This window comes from Passer domesticus, chromosome 10 (assembly GCF_036417665.1).
Source record: "Passer domesticus isolate bPasDom1 chromosome 10, bPasDom1.hap1, whole genome shotgun sequence".
NCBI classification, from domain to species: Eukaryota; Metazoa; Chordata; class Aves; order Passeriformes; family Passeridae; genus Passer; species Passer domesticus.
Window position 1 is genome coordinate 19,773,195 of NC_087483.1, and position 21,570 is coordinate 19,794,764.

The 21,570-nt window shown below is 36.3% G+C and overlaps 2 protein-coding genes across 3 annotated transcripts in view; one reads left to right on the forward strand and one right to left on the reverse strand.

Moving 5' to 3' along the window:
- The window catches only part of CERKL (ceramide kinase like), a 52,677-nt gene extending 41,174 nt beyond the window's left edge, over positions 1 to 11,503 (forward strand). Inside the window, exons 6-14 of one of the 2 annotated variants that reach the window (XR_010369173.1) lie at positions 1,029 to 1,103; positions 2,174 to 2,351; positions 2,621 to 2,689; positions 3,014 to 3,039; positions 3,134 to 3,242; positions 6,146 to 6,242; positions 7,453 to 7,619; positions 8,423 to 8,612; positions 11,369 to 11,503. Coding sequence is in view for 1 of the 2 variants with exons in the window: in XM_064434280.1 (XP_064290350.1) it covers positions 1,029 to 1,103; positions 2,174 to 2,351; positions 2,621 to 2,689; positions 3,014 to 3,039; positions 3,134 to 3,242; positions 6,146 to 6,242; positions 7,453 to 7,619; positions 8,423 to 8,504 (803 nt within the window). In the remaining variant the exon portion in view is untranslated. Of the gene's footprint in view, positions 1 to 1,028; positions 1,104 to 2,173; positions 2,352 to 2,620; positions 2,690 to 3,013; positions 3,040 to 3,133; positions 3,243 to 6,145; positions 6,243 to 7,452; positions 7,620 to 8,422; positions 10,165 to 11,368 lie in introns of those variants that run through there. The other variant, XM_064434280.1, reaches the window with a different exon arrangement.
- ITGA4 (integrin subunit alpha 4) overlaps positions 9,832 to 21,570 on the reverse strand; it is a 34,091-nt gene continuing 22,352 nt past the window's right edge. The window contains exons 17-28 of the mRNA XM_064434279.1: positions 21,417 to 21,493; positions 19,045 to 19,195; positions 18,244 to 18,342; positions 17,724 to 17,803; positions 17,297 to 17,383; positions 16,617 to 16,707; positions 15,829 to 15,936; positions 15,505 to 15,624; positions 13,980 to 14,099; positions 13,370 to 13,468; positions 13,020 to 13,139; positions 9,832 to 12,155 (exon numbers count right to left, since the gene is read on the reverse strand). Coding sequence (XP_064290349.1) covers positions 12,063 to 12,155; positions 13,020 to 13,139; positions 13,370 to 13,468; positions 13,980 to 14,099; positions 15,505 to 15,624; positions 15,829 to 15,936; positions 16,617 to 16,707; positions 17,297 to 17,383; positions 17,724 to 17,803; positions 18,244 to 18,342; positions 19,045 to 19,195; positions 21,417 to 21,493 — 1,245 coding nt within the window. The 3' untranslated portion in view covers positions 9,832 to 12,062. The remainder of the gene's footprint in view (positions 12,156 to 13,019; positions 13,140 to 13,369; positions 13,469 to 13,979; positions 14,100 to 15,504; positions 15,625 to 15,828; positions 15,937 to 16,616; positions 16,708 to 17,296; positions 17,384 to 17,723; positions 17,804 to 18,243; positions 18,343 to 19,044; positions 19,196 to 21,416; positions 21,494 to 21,570) is intronic.

A 21,570-nucleotide genomic window follows, 5' to 3' on the forward strand; every position in this document is an offset into this window, starting at 1 on the left:
ATTTGAATTTTTTTTTAAACTATACCTATTTAGGAAAGACACAACTGCTCCTTCTTCATGATTTTAAAAATAAATTTATATTAAAAAGTCAGCTGATGCACAGTATTTTGTGTCCTAGGTATTAAAGCAGAAGGGTAAAATTTACATATATATCTCCATGTTTCTTACCCAGGTCAAGTGCCTTGACATACCAATCACCACCAGTCATGGGCCTTCAGAACTCTGCTTCTTCCTTTGCAAACTGACAGCTGATTTTCCACTCTCTTTTTCAGCTCTGTGCTGACATTGCTGGGGTTTGACTTTTTCTTCTATTTGCCACCTGATTTATTCACTCCCTTGTTTCAAAATCTGTTCTTCTCTTCTCTCTGGTGGCTGGTAGAACGACTGGCTGCCAGTGTCCAGGCAGTGACAAATAAAAGTGAGGTGGATCAGTTCTGGTGCACTGAGTGCAAGTCACCTCTTTGTCAGATGTCACATTCTGCCTTCCCCGTTTTTCAGTCATTGAGTTCTTACCTGTGATGTGCAGTAATTAATGTTATTTACTATTCCAAGAACCTAAAATGTAGCCTGCAAGAAGCACAGCAGTTATCTTTGACTAGATTAAATATAATTTGGCTTGGAAAATATACAGTTTTACACTGCCTGGGTCCAACCTAAAAGTATTCCCCAAATACATCTTAGATAATCTGCCTTCCAATTCCTTAGAACAGCACTTGGGTATATAAGAAGTGATGATTAAGGTTTAAAAAACCCCAAACAGGCAATATTTTGAAAAGCTTGTTTCTCCCACTGATTTGTTTTTATGGCACTTATGAATGAATTTGCAGAGAAGATTTTATAGACCTCTGGAAGTTTTAAAGGTTTGAATTTAATACTATTCAGCATTTCTGCTCTTAACAAGACAATTTATGGGCAGGCTTTATTTTTTTTTTTTTTTGAAAATGCAGTAATTAAAAAGGCTGTGTATATTTTTCTGGTTATTCTATATCTCTCATGTTTTTTACAGCAGTTTTTTTTCACTTTTACAGGTACTACAAATATTTTGGCCCATACACTCTACGGTATTAAACATGCAGTGACAGCAACATTGCACATTGTAATGGGTAAATATTTTTACAGTCATTACCAGATTATAAATAATAAAGCAGTGTGTAGAAGTTTGTCATAACCACTTGCTCAGTAAAGACATAGCATTTTGCTGTGTCACTGTAACTATATTGTCTTTTAAACCCACATGACTCTATCGTGGGTTTAGCTCCAGGTGCATTTCTTTTAAATACTAACAGTTTCTATAAGAAAGCTTTATTCGTAGAAAAAACTGTACCATTTGCCACTAGGTCTGCACAATAAATGGATTTTGAATGTGAAAATGTAATTATGCTAAAAGGGAAAGGTAGGTTGGTAGTTGCAACCAACATATTTTTGGGTCTTACCAGTAGCAAATATTTTGTCAGAAAATGTTAATTTTACTCTCAAAGCAGTCTTTCTTTAGAACTTTTATTTTAAATTTTAAAAAGAGAAAAAAGAGTGAGATCCCTCCTGAGTATCTCTTCTCTTGGTCTTGCAGTCTGCAGTGGAAGAGCCTTTACTCTCTTTCTCAAGTCATAATACAAAACCCTTTACAGGCAAAATCTAAACCTCTCTTTCTTTAAAAATCAGAGATCCTGAATGCCGTGGAAGATGCTCAGGGTCTATTAAAGAAAAAATGTATATATCCTATCTTGAACAGAATTATATGTTTATATTTTATAAGTGTAAACATGAATACATTCAAACCCTATGTTTAAGAGTTCCCATATATCCTCCAGTACAATGTGCAGTCATTACATATATTTGGTGAAACAGTTGCAGAGATTTATGCAAATATTAGCAATATTACATTTTCCTTGATTCTACTTGTTGAAAATGTGGAAAAAATTAAGAGTCAGACCCTTTGCAGCCTTATGAAGTAGCTAAACATTTTCAAGCATCTGAAATTACTGCTTCGACAGAGTCTTAATTTTATCTGGTTGATTCTGGTTGTGATTAGTAAAACTTCATTTCCTAGAGAGAGAGAGGAGTCTGGAGGGGTTTTTCTCCCAGCTAAAGTAGATGAAAAAGAAATGGTAAGTTGTGTGTCATTTGAAACTTAGGTTTTTTTTTTTTTTTCTGTTCTCTGTCTGTGGAATTTTAGGGCACATTCAGGCAGTAGATGTGTGTACTTTCAGCACTGCGAGGAAGCTGCTGCGCTTTGGGTTCTCGGCCATGTTTGGGTTTGGGGCGAGGACGCTGGCTTTGGCAGAGAAGCACCGCTGGATGCCCTCCAGCCAGAGGAAGGATTTTGCGTTCATCAAAACCCTGGCAGATCTCAAGTATGCCAAGAGATGTTATGTTTTTCTAGTATTTCTTATTTTCTTGAGGAAAGTGAAATAATAAATCTCATAAAAGACAGAGAGAGCAGTAGTTTATTTTAATTTTAGACAGATTTAACTCAGATGTGATGTATATCCCTCTTACAAGTTGAAGAGGAAATAAATTCTGTACATTCAGAATCTCCTTAAAATCATCTTAACTTTGATAAAAGTGTGTCTAACAGTCAGAATACTAGTTTTCATCATAGTAAATGTCAATACTTTTCTAGGCCAGAGGAATGTGAATTATCATTTCTCCCTCTACAAATTCCACAGGAAGACACTCATGAGGAGGACAGGTAAGTAAAATTGACTCAAGCAATTCCGAAGCTACAGAAATGTGTCTTTAAAGAATAAAATTGTACAGATTCTTTACTTTGTTCACATTTAATCAACAGGTGATATTATCTCAAAAAAAATTTCTTTTGACACCTGCACATTTGTACATGTTGTAAAGTGTTTCCTGTAGACTGTTATAGAGGATATTGTTACAAGGCATTCTTTCACTCAGTATTATTGATTTTTTTAGTTCCACTAATATGTTACTTTTTTTATAATGTATATGTTGCTTAAATGTGCTACTGACTTTAATTTTTTTAACCCAAATGTTTCCACCCTTTTAGAAAGAAGAAGGAAAGAACAAAAAAAGGTGAGTTTCTGCTTTTAGGATTTTTTAATCCTAATTTTAAAGTGAACCATGGCTGATTAACTAGAGTAATATAGAATTACTCTGTTATATTTAGGTAGCAAGGATCAATGGCAGAAAATTCAGGGTCACTTCCTGAATGTGAGCATTATGGCAATCCCTTGTCTGTGTTCAATGGCACCAAGAGGCTTGGCACCTAATACGAGGTCAGTATGGGTTTAGAGAATTAGTCATGTCTATAAATTCTGACATCTTACCTTAAGACCTTGGCTTTTCCGAGAATATCAGCCTATGTTTAGGTAGTCTAGTCCCTCTGGACTGGGGGAGGGAGCATAGACTGCAGCAGACTCGATAATCCCAGGAATTGTAATCAGTTTTTGGATCAGGCAAATAAGGTCAAGCAGTCTAACTAGAATTATGAGTGGATAATTGCTGTGATTAAATTAGTTGGCAAGTCTGACTTAAGTAGTAGTCATGGAGCAGTCATCTGTCATAGGATTTGGCTTTATGGGGAAACTTCACCCTTAGATTTAATTTTATTTTTTCAAATATAAAAGTGGCCCTTGTCTTCTGCTCTACAGCCAGCAAAAAATGAAATACGAGTCTTTCTCATGTTGTTAAGGACTAAAGTTCACACTTGTCTTTTTCTTATTGTTATTATTTGGTTGGTTTCCCTCAGAACTTAAGAAACGAAGCGAAGCTTCTACATGCAGGCTTTGGGGAAACAAAGGAGTATGTAACCTGGTTGTTGACACTGACTCATTTTGCATTAGCTCCTTATTGAGAGCCTGCTTTGTGGTGACCAAAGCAGTTCTTAGGTGGTAAATATTTGTGCCTGTTGTATCCAGTTGGCAACTGAGCAGAATAGCAAGTGCAAATTTTGTAGTTGTATGCAAAGTACAAAATTCTCCCTCAAAAAAAGAATGCAGAGACTCATGTGTGTGTACATGAATGTGTACCAAAAACATTCAGGGAAGTTTATGGAATGAGTGTTTTTTCTTTCATATTTATATCACTAGCTGAAATTGGAGAAGGATTATGTGGTATTTTTCTTAAAAATTAATGGCTTATTTAATAGAATTTTACTTATTGGAAAGAATGTAGAACCAAATTATTTATGAGTAAACTCTTAATGAGAAATTTGTTTTGCTCCCAGAGTCCTGCTAATCTCACAGTCCTCAAGATAGTGCTCTGATGCTCTCCCGTCTTAGGAACTTTGTTCTGCATTTATTTTCCAGTCAGCTGGAAAATTCTGATGAGAATTTTAGCTTTGCTTTCCCTTTCTATCTGTTCTTCCCTATTTCTCAGTGACAAGTAATTTTGTGACAACTCCATGCAGTTATTGCAGGTTTGAATGAGCCAGTTTCTCTCCCAGTGTAGCTGCTCAGTTGATCTCTCTATTTTTGTGTGTGTGTGTGTAAGAATACCCTTTGTTCTTTCATCTCTTATTTTTAAAAATAATCTTGAAGTGTGGTCAGCTAATAGAGAAGGAAGGGTAGACTCAAACAGGAGCTTCCTTTGTCATAGTGTATTGACTGTCAATAATATATTGACAGCAAATCTTTTCAGTATGGGAAACAAAAACGTGGCACTGATTGTTAGAGACTCCAGGCCCACTATGGAAGGAACTCATGTGGGTTTCTTCTCTCTCTTCTTTTTTCCTCAAGAGGTTTCTGCCATGTGAAGACATTTGAAGTGGGTTGCAAGCTTTTGCTGCCTATAACACCAGTTACACTGGTCTAAATTTGCAGAAACGTGTCCAGATACATTTAACTGTCTGTTCTATGTGAGCCCTGGGGATGTCTTTTTCACAGCATAGGTGTTGTACTTCACTGCAGATGGGGCTTTTTAGAGAATTAATGAGAATTCTTAGTAATTTCTAAAGATGAAAGGCCCTAGTGCTGAATGCCCAGTAGTCTGCGGTGCCCTTTTATTGAAACAATATGATAAGGAGGCAACTTTTTAAATGTCATCATCACTCTTTCCTGAATCAGCAAAGTACTGCTGTGCCAGGTGACTTGCTTAGTGTTTATGTAACAATTACCCTCCCACATAGTGCTGTTACCATAGTCTGAGAACATTCCTGCTGCAGCTGGTCAGTAGGTGTCTGAACTATCCCTTTCAGTGATGGTAGGCTGCAAGTAATTTTTTTAAACACTCTTAAGATATTTTCCTAACATAGATGCTGAATAAATAAATAAATAAATACATGTGCAAAAGATAGGAAATACACCATCTCTCTCAGGTACTCTTGTTGAACACTGATCTGTCTGTATAACTCAGATGGGACTTAGGCATGGTTGCGTGGATGTTCCAGGTGTTAGTTTCTGTGCCCAGCTACAGGCCATTAAGGAATGGGGTAACTGGCACTAGCTCACAGTCTGAGTCCCAGTTCTCAAAGATGCTAAAATACCTGTGGTGACTGGATACTGAGAGCCACTGAGCATCTGCACTGTGGGGGCTCTTCTTGTTTAATCTCTGGTACACAACTGTTTTACCTCATACAAAACTCTCAGTCCTTAACTTTTATTTTGTTTTGTGAGAGGTATAAATAGAACTGTACTAAGAACTGCTGTGAGAGTGTGATTTGGAGATGGCACCTTTGTTAGGGCAGTGTGGGTGTTGGTGGAGGGGGTGGGGGAACCCATCTGCACTGGGTCTGTGCTGGGGGGGCTTCCATGCACCTTGGCACTGTTTTCTGGGTACAGCTCTGCCTCACAGCACTTATGGTAGCTGTTATTTGTTGCTGGAGAGAAAAGTATAAAGAGAAGTTTGTGATCCCTGATGTTTAAAAGCCACCTGTTATTACAAAAGCAAGCTTTTCTTAGATTATATGTATTGTATTCAAGAAATTATGGCTATTGATAAAGGACTACAAGTTATTATTATTATTACAATGTATGTTGTAAATCTATTGATCCTGAATAACTGTATTTATTGATCTACAGGGTGGGGGTCAGCAAAAAGATTTGAAAAACCATTGAGACTATCCTATTAATTTATTCTTGTAGATTTTAAAAAAAGTTCTTTGTAATCTAGGCTATTGAAGTGCCTGCTATGCTTCCAAATTAATGATGAAAGATAATTATCTTTTTGGTCTGCTTTTCAGGTTGAACAATGGAAGCATGGCTCTTATTGTTGTACAAAATACTTCTCGAACAGAGTTTATAAAGCATCTGAAGAGATACACCAGTGCAAGAAATCAGGTACCCTTAATTTCTTTCTGGTGATTATAAAAAGAACAGTTAATCGTGAAAGTAGACAAGCTGCAAGAGTTAATGTTAGCATTCTCGTAAGGAGACTTAGCTTCCTGTCAGAATACATTAGCCCCTTTTTATCTGATTTTTTTTTTCTTTTTTTAAATCACTAGACTAATACAGATTAGCCTATTTCAGTCCATCTGTTGTGGTTTAAATTGTGTTTCTGTTGTACCATAGTTTTATGGGTGTAAAGCCCTTCCACCACAATAAGGAAATGCATACTGTGTCTGAATTTTGTGTAGTGCAGAGATGAAGAATGCAGAACTGCGGGGACATCGCACAACTGTGTCAGAAATTGGTGAAGTTGCTAATTTCAGCAGGTCATGGCATGATGTGCTGGTAGCAGTGGGTTGTGAGCATTGATTTTTAGCACATATTCATTCTATCTAGTCATGTTTGCAGAACTGTATTTCAAAATTGTACTCATAGTTCAGTTGTGGAAGAGAAAAATGAAGCATTCAAGCACAGATCTTATTGCTGCCTAAAGCCCACTGCATGGCCCAAGCACACTGGTTCTCATTCAAGTGTTCTGGGATTGTGAGAAATCACTGTAACAGGAAGGTTTGGGTTTGAATTCATCTACAGCCAGAGAGTTTGGGGGAGAGATGGGTGAAAATTCAGGTGACAGCACTAATGGCTGAATTGAGGAAATAGCTTAAACTTTCCAGTTATGCTTTTGGAGTAAGGCCTTGCTTTTCTCTCTGCCTTTGTAGTTACAAATCAGACAAGGAGATCTGGGTCCTCCTTTAAGCTTAAGACAACAATTTACTAGAATTCTAACTAGCCTGGTTTAGGACAAGATGACAGGTAGTAATGAACAGAACACAGGAAATAATCTGCTTGGACTTTAACATATTCTGAAAGTATTTGGTATGTGCAAAATATACCCCCTTACCTGCAGGTTGATCGAGTCCAATACAGGAATACAAATGGAACACTATTTTTTTTTCTGAGGCACTATTTAGGATATAAACAACACATTAATCTGTAAACACTAGCTGGAATATATAATAGCTCATGTGGTCAAAGCTTGAGTTAAATGTTCCTACTTAGAACAAAAAATGTGCCAGCTTTTTGATTTCAAGTAACCCATTTTGTTTTAAGCTACCACTTGCATCTTTCATCTTCACTTGCGGTCTCTCTGTGTTTGGTTTAGTTCAATTTTCCCTTTGTTGAGACCTACACAGTTCGAGAAGTAAAAGTACAACCAAGGCTTGAAAGTGGACCTGATGCCAAGGAAAATGTGTGTCTGAATGCAGAAGGAAACTACCCTTGGAATATAGATGGAGACCTAATGAAGGAAGCATCAGAAGTTCATGTCCGGTAAGGTTCAGTATCCCATTTAGGGACCACATTCCCATAACAGATTAGTGCTGCAATCTCAGATGTGTCACATCTCTGCAGAGCACAGATGGTACCAGAGTCAGGTGTTCTAAATGCTCCTACACAGAACTGCTTGCACTGCAGGGTCTGGCCCTTCCACCATCGTTTGGGCCTCTGCCTTGGCTGCCTTGTGTTCATCTTTGGAAAGGCTTGTTATAACTCACATGGCCTTTCCATCCTGGTGCTTTGTCAGCTTCCACTGCAGTTCTCTTCTTTTTTGGTGCTTCACTACTTCTTGTTTCTTCTTTCCTGCTACTTTACCCTTCCATTTCTTGGAGAACAGATGTGTATAATGTGTCTCCATGAGGAGCTCCTTTTGGGACAAGGATTCCTATTTGGAAAGCAGCATGTGTAAGGTTAAGAAAAACATGTAGTTCTTCCATTGTGGAAAACTTAATGCTGCTTGAGAAGTCTCCATATCCAGCATCTAAGAATGAGACTACAAACACATAGGAAAGGGGAGGATTATCAGTGGAATTAAGTGGGCAGCAGCTCATTTTTCTGCAATGCACACAGGATTAGTGAGGACACACAGCCCAGAGTAAGTCTGGCATGTAAAATAAAAGGCTGATCATGTTGTAGGATATATAATATATTCTTCTAAAGATGATCCTGTAGGAATTGTCAAAATGTAATTCACCCTGATTTATTTCCATATAAAAGCTCATACCTCAAGAAGCAGCACACCCATTGCAAGAGTTGATGACACTTGATTGATAAAGTTTGACTTTCTTGCTCCACAGGGTGCATCCTCAACTTATTGATCTCTATGGAGTGAACACTGATGATCTGGAGAGCTCCCAAGTGACATGCAACTGCATATAGAAGGGACACACTGGAAATTCTGTAACAAAGAATCCTGTTCTCACCCCTATGCACAGCTTTCCAGGGTCTGGACTTGTCCTGATGTCATTTGTAGCAGAAGCTTAATTGGTAAGGGTTAAGGTTTGTCCTAATTCTAGGTTTAAATTGCTATTAAATTATATATTTTTATCAGGCTCTATTTAACTGTACTGCAGGTGTTAGGCGTAAAAAGAAGAATTGAAAATTGTTTGTATTGGTCTCTTAAAATTTGGGGTTTGAGAAGTGAAAAATTTTGTTTTCATTAGTTTAGATTTTTTTAGACTGAGATACTTCTAAGTCTGCTGCTGCTATCCGTATTGTCAGGTAACTCAGTTCAGCACAGGGAAGAACCATACCTCTACTCACCAGCTCTAGCTGAAGAATAAAAAAAATTAAAATGTAAAAATAAAAATGTATGCATTTATTTTTTAATCAAGTACTTCTATTCCTACTAATGATTTTTTAATGTTGCCTTAATATTTTTTCTCTCAAAATGTTTCTAGTCAAATAATATAAAAGAATATGTTGAGATCCTGTATGGCTTTTCTTTGTTAAAATGTATTTTAAAAACTGTTCTTTGTATAAAATTAATATTTTCTCTGTCTTAGAATTGAAATGTTACTCATCATAGTTTTTGTTGTTGCTAAGACTAAAGTTGTGATAAATAACTTAAGAGTTGACTTCAATTTTTATAATTTCCTTGTTGGGTATAAACATAATTTTTGAGTGTTTGTTTTTTTGGTATTTTACTTAATATTGAAGACAATTATTTCAGAGGACAGCAAACGAAGACTATATTTTTTCTGGGAACTGGTTTCCTTTGAGATGAATTGTAGCAGACCATATTGTGCCATTTGCAGGACCATGGATAACAAATCTTTTCGTGGTCACTGCTTCAGGAGTGGTTCAGAAGGCAGTGCACAAATGAAAACTGCATTGTGTCAGGGCAAGAGTGAGTTGGTTTAGGTGCTTTCTTCAGGAAGCAGTCGAATGAAATGTGAAATCCAGTTTTGGTATGATGTTGCTAAATCAAGGGCTTAAGCCTTTACAAGAGATCTATAGCTACTATGATTTTAAATAGATGTAAAAATTCTTATCTCTGATAAATACACAGGACTGAGCACTGCACCTAAAGTACTGCAGATGAGGATTTGGCTCCTAAACCCAAGCTGTTGCCTGTTGTCCAAGTCACAGGCAGCAGTCTCCACTTAAAATTCATACTCTATCCCATCAAGTATTTTCAACAAGCTAAGGCAATTCAAACTAAGCTTCTTTAAGTTGTTTAAAAAGGCATTCCAGCAACATTTAGTAGATTTAACTTATTTATTAAATGAAATTTAACAAAAGAATTGAATTTGCAGAACAAACGGCATTCATCTGTTTGTTTGGGGTTTTTTTTAAATAAAATGCACTTGAGTAATAGTTTATATCTTGCCCCCATCAGGACATTGTACATTCATTTTTTGTCAACCTGGTTTATAAAAGCTTCATAAGTTTGCTTCGTATCCTAAGAAAAGGCAGCCAACATATACATGTTAACAATCAAATTTGAATAGAAAGTATACAATTTTCAAGGCATCATTATCACATGTACTGACTTATGTAAACTATTTCAAAAGATAAATAAAATGCTTTTGTTTCACTTCCTTGCATTGTTTGTATTCAAAAGAATATGAATGCTTCTTCCAGTATTTGAGGTATATTTTTCACAGTATGCTGTGATGTCAAGCTAGTTTCTGTTGAAAGGTGTTTTTGGTTAAAGTGCAAAAATTCACTAAAGCCATTTGGAAGGTAAGCATTTCTTGGTTTTCACACATATTTGCAAGAAAGTATTAATTCTTGACATACTTTATTTTGACTTTTTAAAAAAATATATGCACATTCATTTGTCCTTGCACTGTAGATATTAGAGGAAAACATACTCTGGAGTGATCCACATCTTTGGCATCAAATGAAGTGAAAGGAAGATACAAAATGGTCCCAAATACCATTGGAATCTGTGGGTAACATGGCTTTTATGGCACCAAGCACTCTAGTAGCAGAAGTGCTTGCTGAAGGCACTTGCTGTGGGTTTGAGTTTCAGGCTAGTTCCCATAGGATGGATGGTGCAGCTCTGAAGCATTTATGGAGGTGACATTCCATTCTTGGTGCAGTTCAGAAAGACACTCAAGGCCCGGCCTCACGGCCGAGCTCTGTCCTGCTGCTGCAATAAATTCTGTTACTGAAGGAGCTGAACGTTGTCTGGCTGTTCTGGGGAGCAAAGGAAGGTTTGTTTCCCTTGTGGCTTGTGCTGATTCACCAAAGCTAGGTGGCAGTGCAAACTTAGCTAGCTGAAGAAACTTCCTGGAGTAGCAGAGCGGTGGTTTGATCCATTTTCTGTTCTGTCTTTGCCCTTCTGCCGAGTGGCTGCTGAGGGTGCCTGTTTGCATGGTATTTATCTGACACCTTCCAAGAGCCCAAGCTGGCTGTCCAAGTGGCTTCCTTCTTAAGTACTTTCTAAAGTACTTAATCTAAAGATAAAATTTGGCCCATTATGGTTGGCAGTTGGAGTCTTTTGGGTATATGTGTCTCTCTGTTTTGTCAGCTGAAGCCTGTCTTTTTTTTCCAGGTTCTGGAAGAATGCCAGCACTAAATCCTACAATAAGTACTATAGAAAAATCTTCAAATAAATAAAAATAAATACTTGCTTTAAAAAACCCACATAGAAATAATTCATTGGAGAAGTCCAAAACCTTATGGCAGCACTGTCTGAGGGAAGGATGAAACAAGTAATTCTATCATGCTTGCAAGTACCATGTTATAGATGACTACAAATTATAATCTCCAATACTTTAATCTTTCTACAGCTGCATCTCCAGGCTACCCCACACAATTCCCTGCTCTGAATTCACCTTTGGCCTTCCTGGTTCTGGCTTTCCTGGGTGTCTAAGTACCTTCAGTGATGTGGCTGTGCCTGTGAAGCCAAAGCTTACAAGGTTCCCTGCAGAAACCCAGAGCTTCTGAGAGCCGTTTTCTGAGTCCGTGTGTCCTGCTTACAGTCCTAGGGGGTAAGAGCTAATTTATCCTTGGTAACATGCCAGACAAAGATGAGAGAGCATTTCTTCTTGAATGCCTGATCAAAATATTACTGAAACTTTAAAAATAACAGAATAACTCATGGTAATGTGTTTGAGATCTTACTTTCCAGGATTGGCCAAAATGATTGCTTTCTACAAATACTTCTTTTTGGTAAGTAATTCTTCTCTTTATCTTTAGTGTTCTTCTGTCTGTTTGAAACCAGATATATATATATATATACACACACATATATATATATATGGCATTTCAAATATTACTGGGAGACTTCAGAACAAACTGGTTTACCATTTTCATATTAGAACAGTACTGTAAGGTGTATCCTCCACACAGTTCAAGGAAATAAAACAAGTTTTGTAAGAGCAAGTCAGCTCAAGGCTTAGGTTTCTTGTTGCTGATGTTTCTCCTGTGAATTAATCTGAATTTTAATTTCTTCATTTTAAAATCAAATGTTTATTTGCCATCTTAGTCATTTTTGTTCCCACTTTTAAAACTCCAGCTGTCTCTTCTGTTCGTGTCTTGAGGGACTGGTTTGTATTTCCTTTTGAAGAAGCCAATCTGAAATACATAATTTGGAATCTGTTGTCAGCAAATCTTTGTCATCAAATCTAAACCATAAAAGATTAATTAAAATAAAAATGCCTATGTATGGCATTTATGAACTATAGTATTTGCCAGTGCTTTGTCATACCAAGTAATCAAGCTTTACTCATCAATCAAAAAAGTAGGTTTGCTTTTTCTTCTTTTAATTTATGGGAGATTAATGCTCTCCTATATGGAGTAAAGACTTGGGCTTGTGAACCTCAACAGTCCACAGAATCCAGTATTTTAAAAAATATGGTACTAAAATGTTCTGGTTAATTTGTTTCATTTCTACATGTCCATGTAAAAATGATGGATAGAGAAAGTCTCCATGTAGATAAAGAAGTTAACAATCTCTTAATCATTTGTCAGAGGGTCTGCATCCTTATTAGTTTTCTCTTTTAATTAGACACAGAATTGTATTACTATTTATGTTGCAGTTTGAAATCTTAAACATTTTCTACTGGTATGAAACCTTGTTTTAAACTATCAGTCATCATGTGTCAAGTGATATTAAATGTGGAGAACCATTAGACAAAAATGATCCATTTGATATCATTAAAATACACAAATCCTTTGCAAACATGAGATGCCATATAAAACATTGTATGTAAAGGGATTTGTGGTGTTGAGCAACAGAAAATGTTGAACACGCAGAAGAGGAATGAAATGAAAAAATGCAGAAATACTTTTAAAGACCCCCAAGTTACAGGAGGAATTATCTTTCTTTAGAAAGGACAGATCATAATAAAATGTTATTTATTCTTTAACCCAGATCCAAAAGTCCTTCAACAGTGTGAATTCCTGACTTGAAGCAGCTAAGGAAAACTAAAAACCTACCTTCCATAATATAAATGAAAGAACCAATAGCAAGGTAACACCAACTATTAAGCCGAGGGAAATGATCAGTGCAGTAACATGGGATTTTGGCTTTTGGTGGTGCACTCCTTCCAAATAGACCTGAAAAACAGATAAGAAGCTTAGTGCTAACTGTTGTTTTTTTTTTCCTTAATAGATACTAAAAAAAATCTGGGAAAATCAATTAATTTTAAGAGTAATTAACACTATATTCATTGCTGGTGTATAATTATGTACAGAATTGTGCAATATTAATTGCTGTTACTTTTTCTACTGCTGTTACTTCTTCTACTTTAACACGTTCATAAGAGAATTCATAAGACAATTCTTACATATGCAACTTGCTTGTCCTTATGTAGTTCAATAACTTTTGCACTTTTTTCTGGCCAGGCCGTTGCTCTTACTTCAAACTTCAATACTGATGCATCATCCTGAAAAAAAAATAATTCTATCTTTTAAAAAATTACTTGAACACACCGATTCCTGCCCAGCAAAAAGTGATAACACAGCTGCTGACATAACCAGAATTTCACACGAACACACAATGGTGCCTTTTTCTGAGCACAAAACAAATTAGTACCAGAAGCTGGAATGAAGCCAGGTTGGATTTTACTTAAGTCCACATCTATGCTGATTTCTTAGAAAAATACAATCATGAGTTGAAATTAAACCCCCATCCTACATAACCCAGCCAGAATAGGCAAAGCAATACATACAATAAAGTGACAAACTAAAATACATATTTTTGTTTTTCATACATCACCTTGAGCCTTAGCACTGGCAACATAAAATAGGTTAAAACCTAGAAGATTTAGATTTAATCATGTTTGAATCATATTTCACTGTTAGAAAACAAATACTAATACCTTGAGTTTATATGCAGGGAATACTGCAAATATGCCTTGAAATATTCCCCTCAAGTATGAAAAATTCATGTGTTACCATTTGTAAAAGTAAAGGAGTAGCCTCCAGATGCAAGTGAACAGTTGCTTCTTTTCCACTTTCCATGTTTCCCAGCTTGCAATGTATTTGTAAGCAAAGGCTGTCATTTTTCATGCAGTACTGTACAAGGGAGAGAAAGATTAAAACTTAACTTTATCAACTATATAATCTTAGCATTAAAGACAATAGGAACTGACTAAAAAGGATTCATGTTTATTCTTGAAAACTCAGAGTATAACTTGAGGTTGTCATACATCACTGTCATTCCATAGGTGCTAAAGGTACACTAACAAGAGACCAACCTAATTGTTATACAAAACATGTTATTTTTATTAAAAAGTTAGTTATTTTAAGACTGAAAAAGAACAAGTATCATAATTTGTTTATAAATTTAGGGTTTATGTTTACACTGTTATTTCAAAATAGCTTTTATAAATAACGATGAATTACAATAACTCTTTGCTATCAAGTGCAAACAGTGTAATTGGTTGATCCCTACATTTGTACACAGACAACTAGCACCACTTCACACAGTTTTGGAGAAGACAAAAACACAAGGCTGTCTATGATTATGTTTATTGTATCTTTAACATTATTCTTTATCCAAGGCTACCATGCTGAATACTGATTGGACATTCTAGTGTCCAACAGCATCTGTGGCTGTATCTCAATCATTGGATGGTATTTCCTGTAATGTGCTTACTTAAAACCCCCAAATTAACAGTTTTAAAAATAGGTAGGGTTTTTTGTTTGCTTTTGTTATTTTTTAAGATGACAGATTAAATAATGTTGTACTTTATCAAAGACAAGGTGCAGGAAGCAGATTTCTATGAGGACAAAGGCTCAGCAATGCAATGCTAAAATAGCAGTTGTGGTTTGGACTGTGTAGTGGAGTGTCTGATTTGCAGCAGGATCTGTGAGCAGGAACAGAGGGATGAGCTGGAACAGGCCACACATGTATGGCACTCTCCCAGCCTCCCAAATATTTTTAATAGCTTCCCAGCCAAATATGATTTCCAAATATTTTGTAATTCTTGCTTTCCATTAACTTGTATAGTCTTCCTTGGAATTCAGTGATTTTTAACATTTGGGGTTTTTTTTTAATCCAGCTCCTGTTAGTTATGTTTGATGGCAGTGTTTTGATGAGGAAAAGACAAAGAATATTTGATCTGCATACTTCATGTAATTAAAATAAAGCCTGTTTTTCCCTGATGCATCATTTTCTGTTTGTTACTGAATTTCCTCTACCGTTCTGCTTGCCCACTCATTCAGTTCCATATCCCTCTGGCAGTTTTTTGTAGGTGTCTGTCATCCACCCTGACTTCAGCAATGTGTCATTAATTAACTTTCTCAGTTCAGTTCTCACCCCTTTCACTAAAGCCACTTATGACTATCCTGAACTTATCACAGGTCCCTCCACACATCCTTGGAGGATGGCTCTGTGACTTCATTATGTAAGATACACTCTTTTCTTAAGGCTTATTCATACAGTCATTTCTCACTGATGCCAAAAGACAGACCTTACCATGTGCCTCTTAGTAGGCTTTGAAAAGAAAGTGATGACGTCCTTTAATATGTTTCCATTTTTTTCTGCTGCAGTACAGTTCCTGGGATATTGGTTATAGGAGCAGTGTCCAGCTGTTGTCTGAAAATAAATATAACATCATTATTAAAAATGTAAATTTTATTTCCGGAATAAAACACGTGGGGCTGAAGATGATCCTGTTCTAGTTCACTCTGCTTCACCATGGCTAGCAAATCAAACAGAGACTGAGGACCGAGCTGACTTTGTTCTGCTTCTCTTTTTCACAGAATTCAGCTGCTAATACATTAAGTAGTCTTTGCTTACCTTGATATCCAACAGGTTGAATAATTTGGAGTCGCTGGGTGGAAAAGCATTCGGTATCATTATTTCCAAGCTGGTATTTGGAGACATGCTTGGTCCTGCACTGATAACCTTGTGGGGAAGAGGTGAAGAGTTCAACAGTTGAAACTTCAAGGGTAGCTATTCAGGGAACAAAACTGCACATAGATAAATACATAAAACTGCACAGAATGGGGTAGCAGCTGCTCTGTATGCTGTCACCACAGTGATTGTGCTAGGAGTGTTAACATCTTGTTCATTCATCCTGTGGGCTTCCTGAGCCCTTCCCTCCTCCAAAGCTGATGAGTAAGCAGTGCTAATCTGTGATGAGTACCTGAGGTCATGCAGGCTGCCTGCCAGGACAGTGTGCAAAAGGAACTAGGAGAGATTATATCCAAACTCCTGCTTTTAATCCACTGCAGACAAATCTGATGCTATAGGTACTCTGACAAGAAACTCCTAACTCCTTTTTCTTACCATAATTCCTTTTGAAGTGTTTCTGAAAGAAAGAAGCGGCAAGTCAGAACTGCTCTACCATTTTCAATCCTACTTGTGTTAGGGAATTTTTCTCTGATCACTCAGTGGAAGATTTGCCAGGCCAAAAAATGTTTTCTAGGAGGGATTAACAGCAACTCCCCATCACTAATGCACAAAAATTACTCATGGTGCCCTTGTACTCTTCTTAAAACTTTGCTTGCCGACTGTCTAGCCTATCATTAGATACATTACCCTTCAAAACAAGGATGACAGGGTTTACAAAGGAAAACTCTTACATGGAAAGTGAAGTTGATATTTTCCTTCATACATGTCACTGCTGACTCTTTCTCTTCTGCTCCATAAACAAATGAGGTTGGTGACACAAACCTGCAATGGTGTAGAAATTGTTAATAAACAGAATTCCTATGTATCATTAGCATAACTTTCTGCTTCATACTACCTCCAGTAAGACTGGTTGTAAGAAAACACCCAAGTTTGCTTTTAAGTAGATCTAGGAACACAGAGTAGAAATCATCTGCCTTTGGACCAGAAACCCTCTACATTTGTACTCTTTCCTCTGAAAAAGGCAGATGAATCATAAGAAGTCATAAATCCTCACCAAAGCTATGCTCCATGAATGCCCCACAACAAACCCAGATTGTGGTTCATGTTAAGCAAGGAATCTGAGGATCTGCTATGCTCTCATTAACATATCTTTCTGAAAAAGATAGTCCACTTTTTAAAACATGTTAGTCTGTTCACAGACAATTTTGAAGCACCACAGATACCAATGGTCTCATCTCATAGTGGAAAAAAACTCTTACAAGTGTCTAAGTCAGAGCCCAGGACAGCTGTGCTAACTCAGTCCCAGGATTTTTTAGCTATGTCATACTTCTGCCTAAAAACTTAATGAATTTAGAACAGTAACAAGACAACAGTTCTGTGGATGTGCAGGTAATACCAACAGGTGACTCACCCATGAGTATTTAACTCAATCTCATATTTCAGAGGTATAGGTAAAGTCAGCGTGTTATCCAGCAACATGTTCCCATCTTCATTTTTACTACAAAAATGCAAAGAGAGAAAAATCTGTATTGAAGGCACCATCATAAGCTATACACTATCTCTGTAAAAAATATTAAGCAGACCTTTCAGCTTATTAAAATAAAAATACTTAATTGATAACAACATGTCAAGCATTAATGCCCTCCACATTTTTTACAGGTAGAAACCTACTTATTATTTAAATATCTATCACCTGTTTTGTTATTGGTCATTTCTCTTCCTCTATTTGATTTGCTGCCAATTTACTTCCCTGCAATCCTGCTTTGCTAAGCCTTTCCAGTTATCTGTTTTCCAAAGCTAGTAGTATTTTCCACTGAGCAATTTTTATTAGACTTTACCAGGTAGCATTAATGATGATGTTGAGGTCCTCTTCTGCTCTGGTTAACGAGCTTGCATCCAAGAAGAAACTATAATCCAGCTGTAGAACAAATAAAATTTTCCTTCTATTAAATGATAGTGTACCATGACACAGTTTCAATGCAAATATTTTTATTAAGCTTATTAAGAATTCCCTGCCTAAAAAATTCAGAACTAAGGAAATACTTGCTTTTTGTGTCTTCTAGTCCCTTTCTATTGACCTAACACATATGTCCATGGCATTAGTCAGCCCACTTGTCCAGAAGCCAAGCACAATCAGTCAATGCACAATACAAATACTGTTGTCCCTTAATGAATTATTCCAGGGAGTGTTTAAGCAATTCATTTAAAAGTAGCAGGAGAGATACAGACACTAACATGAAAAGAGATGATAGTTGTGAAAGAAGATGAGATTCAGAGATTTTTCCCTCCCCATGAAAATCCTCATAACCCTCAATATTTAGGGTGTTTCTAAAGCTAGGAACTCCATTTACAGCTTACCTTTGAGTTGTGATCCACATATAAATAGCCAACATTGCACTCAAGTGTCACTGCATTGATTTCTTTATCTAATACTGCACAATGTATCTGTTTTTCTTCCTAAAATAAAGGACAAGTTACTAATGATTACAATAAAAAGGTGGTTGTTTTCAGACACTTCAAATTACATGCACACACTAACATTGGGTGCTTTATATTTTCCTGAACCAGGTGTTATTTTACTGATGCCAATATCCAGGACACCCATGACCACTTTAACATAACAGATTATATTGATTATTGTATCAGTTACTTCATCTGCTTCTTGCTTTTACTGAAGCTAAGGCACATGCACCAAACCCAGACCCACCCAGGTTAAAAGCCAACTCACAAAGGTGGATCTGGGGGATACCACATGGAGAACAGTTATTTTTAAAAGGCAGAAAGAGAACACAATTAGATTTATAACTTTTTATAAGCCTGTGTATTTGGGAAAGATTCAATGAGATCTTTGTGATCACTGAAAACATGAAAATCAGCCAAAAAACAGCCATAACATCCTGAAAATATTTTAAAACTTTTTTTTATTATTTATTTTAGATGTTACTGAAATTATGTAAGTCATCTGTATTGATTAAATTGCACTTGATTTAGGTAGCTAGAAGTCTAAGAATTTAAAAATTGATGTTTTGGCAGCTTTTGATGAAGGGGCATAGGTTCAGTATCTAAAGAAACTGAACAATTCATAAACATAATTTGAAAAACACCAGGCTGGAAAAGAAAAATATCAAAGGATTGCTGTTTGAGATATTTTTTCCTTACCAATTCTAAAACTCGACTGTAATAAAGACCTTTAGGGATCTGAACATGGAGGATAGTTTCATATGCATCATCTCCAACATTAAGCAGAGAAATGTTCAACAATAAAGTCTTCACACTTCCAACACCAAGGTACGTTTTCTTATCATAAGGCCTGTAAAAATAATTAAAAGGTAAATGGAAAGTAATTTTAGAATTTGCCTGTAGGCCAACCTACTCTTTTAGGTAGTTTCAGCTGGTTCTGACAAAGCCCAGCTGGAGAGGTAAGGGAAGGTTTTACTCAATTCTGTAACTAAGGCATGAGACCAGTTTATGTGATGGTCACCCCTTAAAGCCTGAAGTGGTTAATGAGAGAGAAAGGAAATTGTCATCAGTCCAGTCGTGCTCCTGGCCTTTACAAGAGCAGTCCTCTCCTTTACAGGCAGAACAGCAAGGTATCACTGCTGCAGTACTTTCAGACATGATTTCAGCATTCACTCCCTGCACTCAAGATGTGGGACTCAGTATGAAGAGGGGCACAGTGAGCATGGCTCTCTTCTCATCTATGCAATGTTCTATAATCATGTTACAAGTACAGACACCCTGTCGGGGGCTCAAAGTAAACTTCAGCTTGACATTAAAGTTTAATTAAGACTTGTAGAAAGGGTGCCTAGAAATAGACATTTATCAGATATTCTGGCTTGAAACCAAAGCATTAGTCACTGAACACCTTTGGGAAAGAAGCTGGCACTTATAAAAGCAACAGAAGGCAAAAGCACTGCATAAGCAGATAGGTTCCAAGACAAAAGCAAATTAAAGAAAAACACAATGTTAACATTTTGGTAGCTTGTCAAGTTTAGGTTAAATTGGAACGTTGTTTTAGCACTTATATACCCACCACTCACTCCTCTTACCCACGTTAAAGCCAAGCTCATTAACAATATGCTGTCACAAAGATGCCTCCCAGCTTAACACACAAGTACACAAAAGCACCAGGTGCACATCTGGGACTACAACAAAGCTGAACTAGAGCTTTTCCCTGGTAATCATATTTCATTCTTCATTAAAAAATGCATGATACAGACTAGAAACTTACAGAGCAGGCCAAAATCTAAGCAATTTAAACAAAACATGATAGTGTACACATGAAGACTTGTTACTCAGTAAATAAAGCATTACATTGCCATCCCTATTTGATTTCATTCTTTTAAAGCCAAAGGTGTTTGCTTTGCTCCTCAAGGATAATGAATGCATTCTGTCAAGACAAAATAAATTATCGCTTCACAGCTAACTAGTTTTTAATCGAGATTCAAGGGGCACAAGGTAATTTAAGGTGATACTTCACACTTTATCAAGATATTTAGACTATTTATTTACACTGCAAATCTGCTACTGGTGCCTAATGTCAAGCAGATATGTTGTAATCTGTTCTTCTTTCTTAGAGCGTGGAAGCGCTTACAAAACTGCATTTCTAATGTCACAAATGCAAATGCTGCACAACCATTCTTTTCATGAGTGTTTAAATAAAATGACCATCCAGCCCAAGAAAATGAAAGGGCTTAAGACTCATGCTACAGGCCACATGTTAAAATGGGCAGAAAGATACTCATCTTCCTCTGAAATCCATGAAGATGACAAAGTTTGTGCTCAGGATCACACAGGTGGGATTAATCTGCATTAGGTGACTGTCAGCATCTTTTGATGCCATTTTAGGTTGTTCAGCCTAGTATTTTGATTTAAGTAGAATCAACTTTAAAAGTGATGAATGACATAAGAAAATCCAAGTTACATGTAAAATAGCTAAATATCTGAGATTCACAACAGGTACAATTCCTCTTTTTGCTCACCTGTATTTCTTACTTTGAAATATAATAGTCAGTAAAGGTTGTGATGATAAAATACAACTTAAAACAATTGTCTCTTTTATATAAGAATATTGTATCTTCAGTTTTATACAGCTGATTGAGACTTCATACAGTACAAATACACTATATCCAGAAAGAGCAGCAGAAATAACCAATACCTTGTCAATTTTTCAATTTTAGTTATGATGTCTGCATATTGAGTGTGCATCGTGAGCGTGCATCTTAGCCCAGTCATATATAAAGTTTAGAACACAATTTTTTTTAAGATGTATTTTATGAGCTGTAAAATCTTCTAATTATGCAATAAGAGTTCTTCAGTCATATAGATTTCTGTTATATTTCCTGGAAGATTTATGATTTATAAATAGTCTTCAATTAAGAAGCTTTACTTCTGTTTTTTTGGGTTTTTTTTAGGGAGTCCTGAGAATTTGCAAATTACTGTTAAGTATATACAAAAGATAAAGGAATAATTTAAATAAAATCTTACTAAATCTTGTACAAAAAAAAAAAAGAAAGCTACATTATACTTACTTTGGAAAAACAACTTTTCCAGAAACTCTCAGGTCAGCTGAACAATTTTCTTGGGAGCAAAATCTTGCAAAAATAAACTGTAAAAGCCAAATTAAAAAAAAAAAAAAAAAAAAAAAAAAAAAAAAAAGAAAAAAAGAAAAAGGAACTTCAGTGT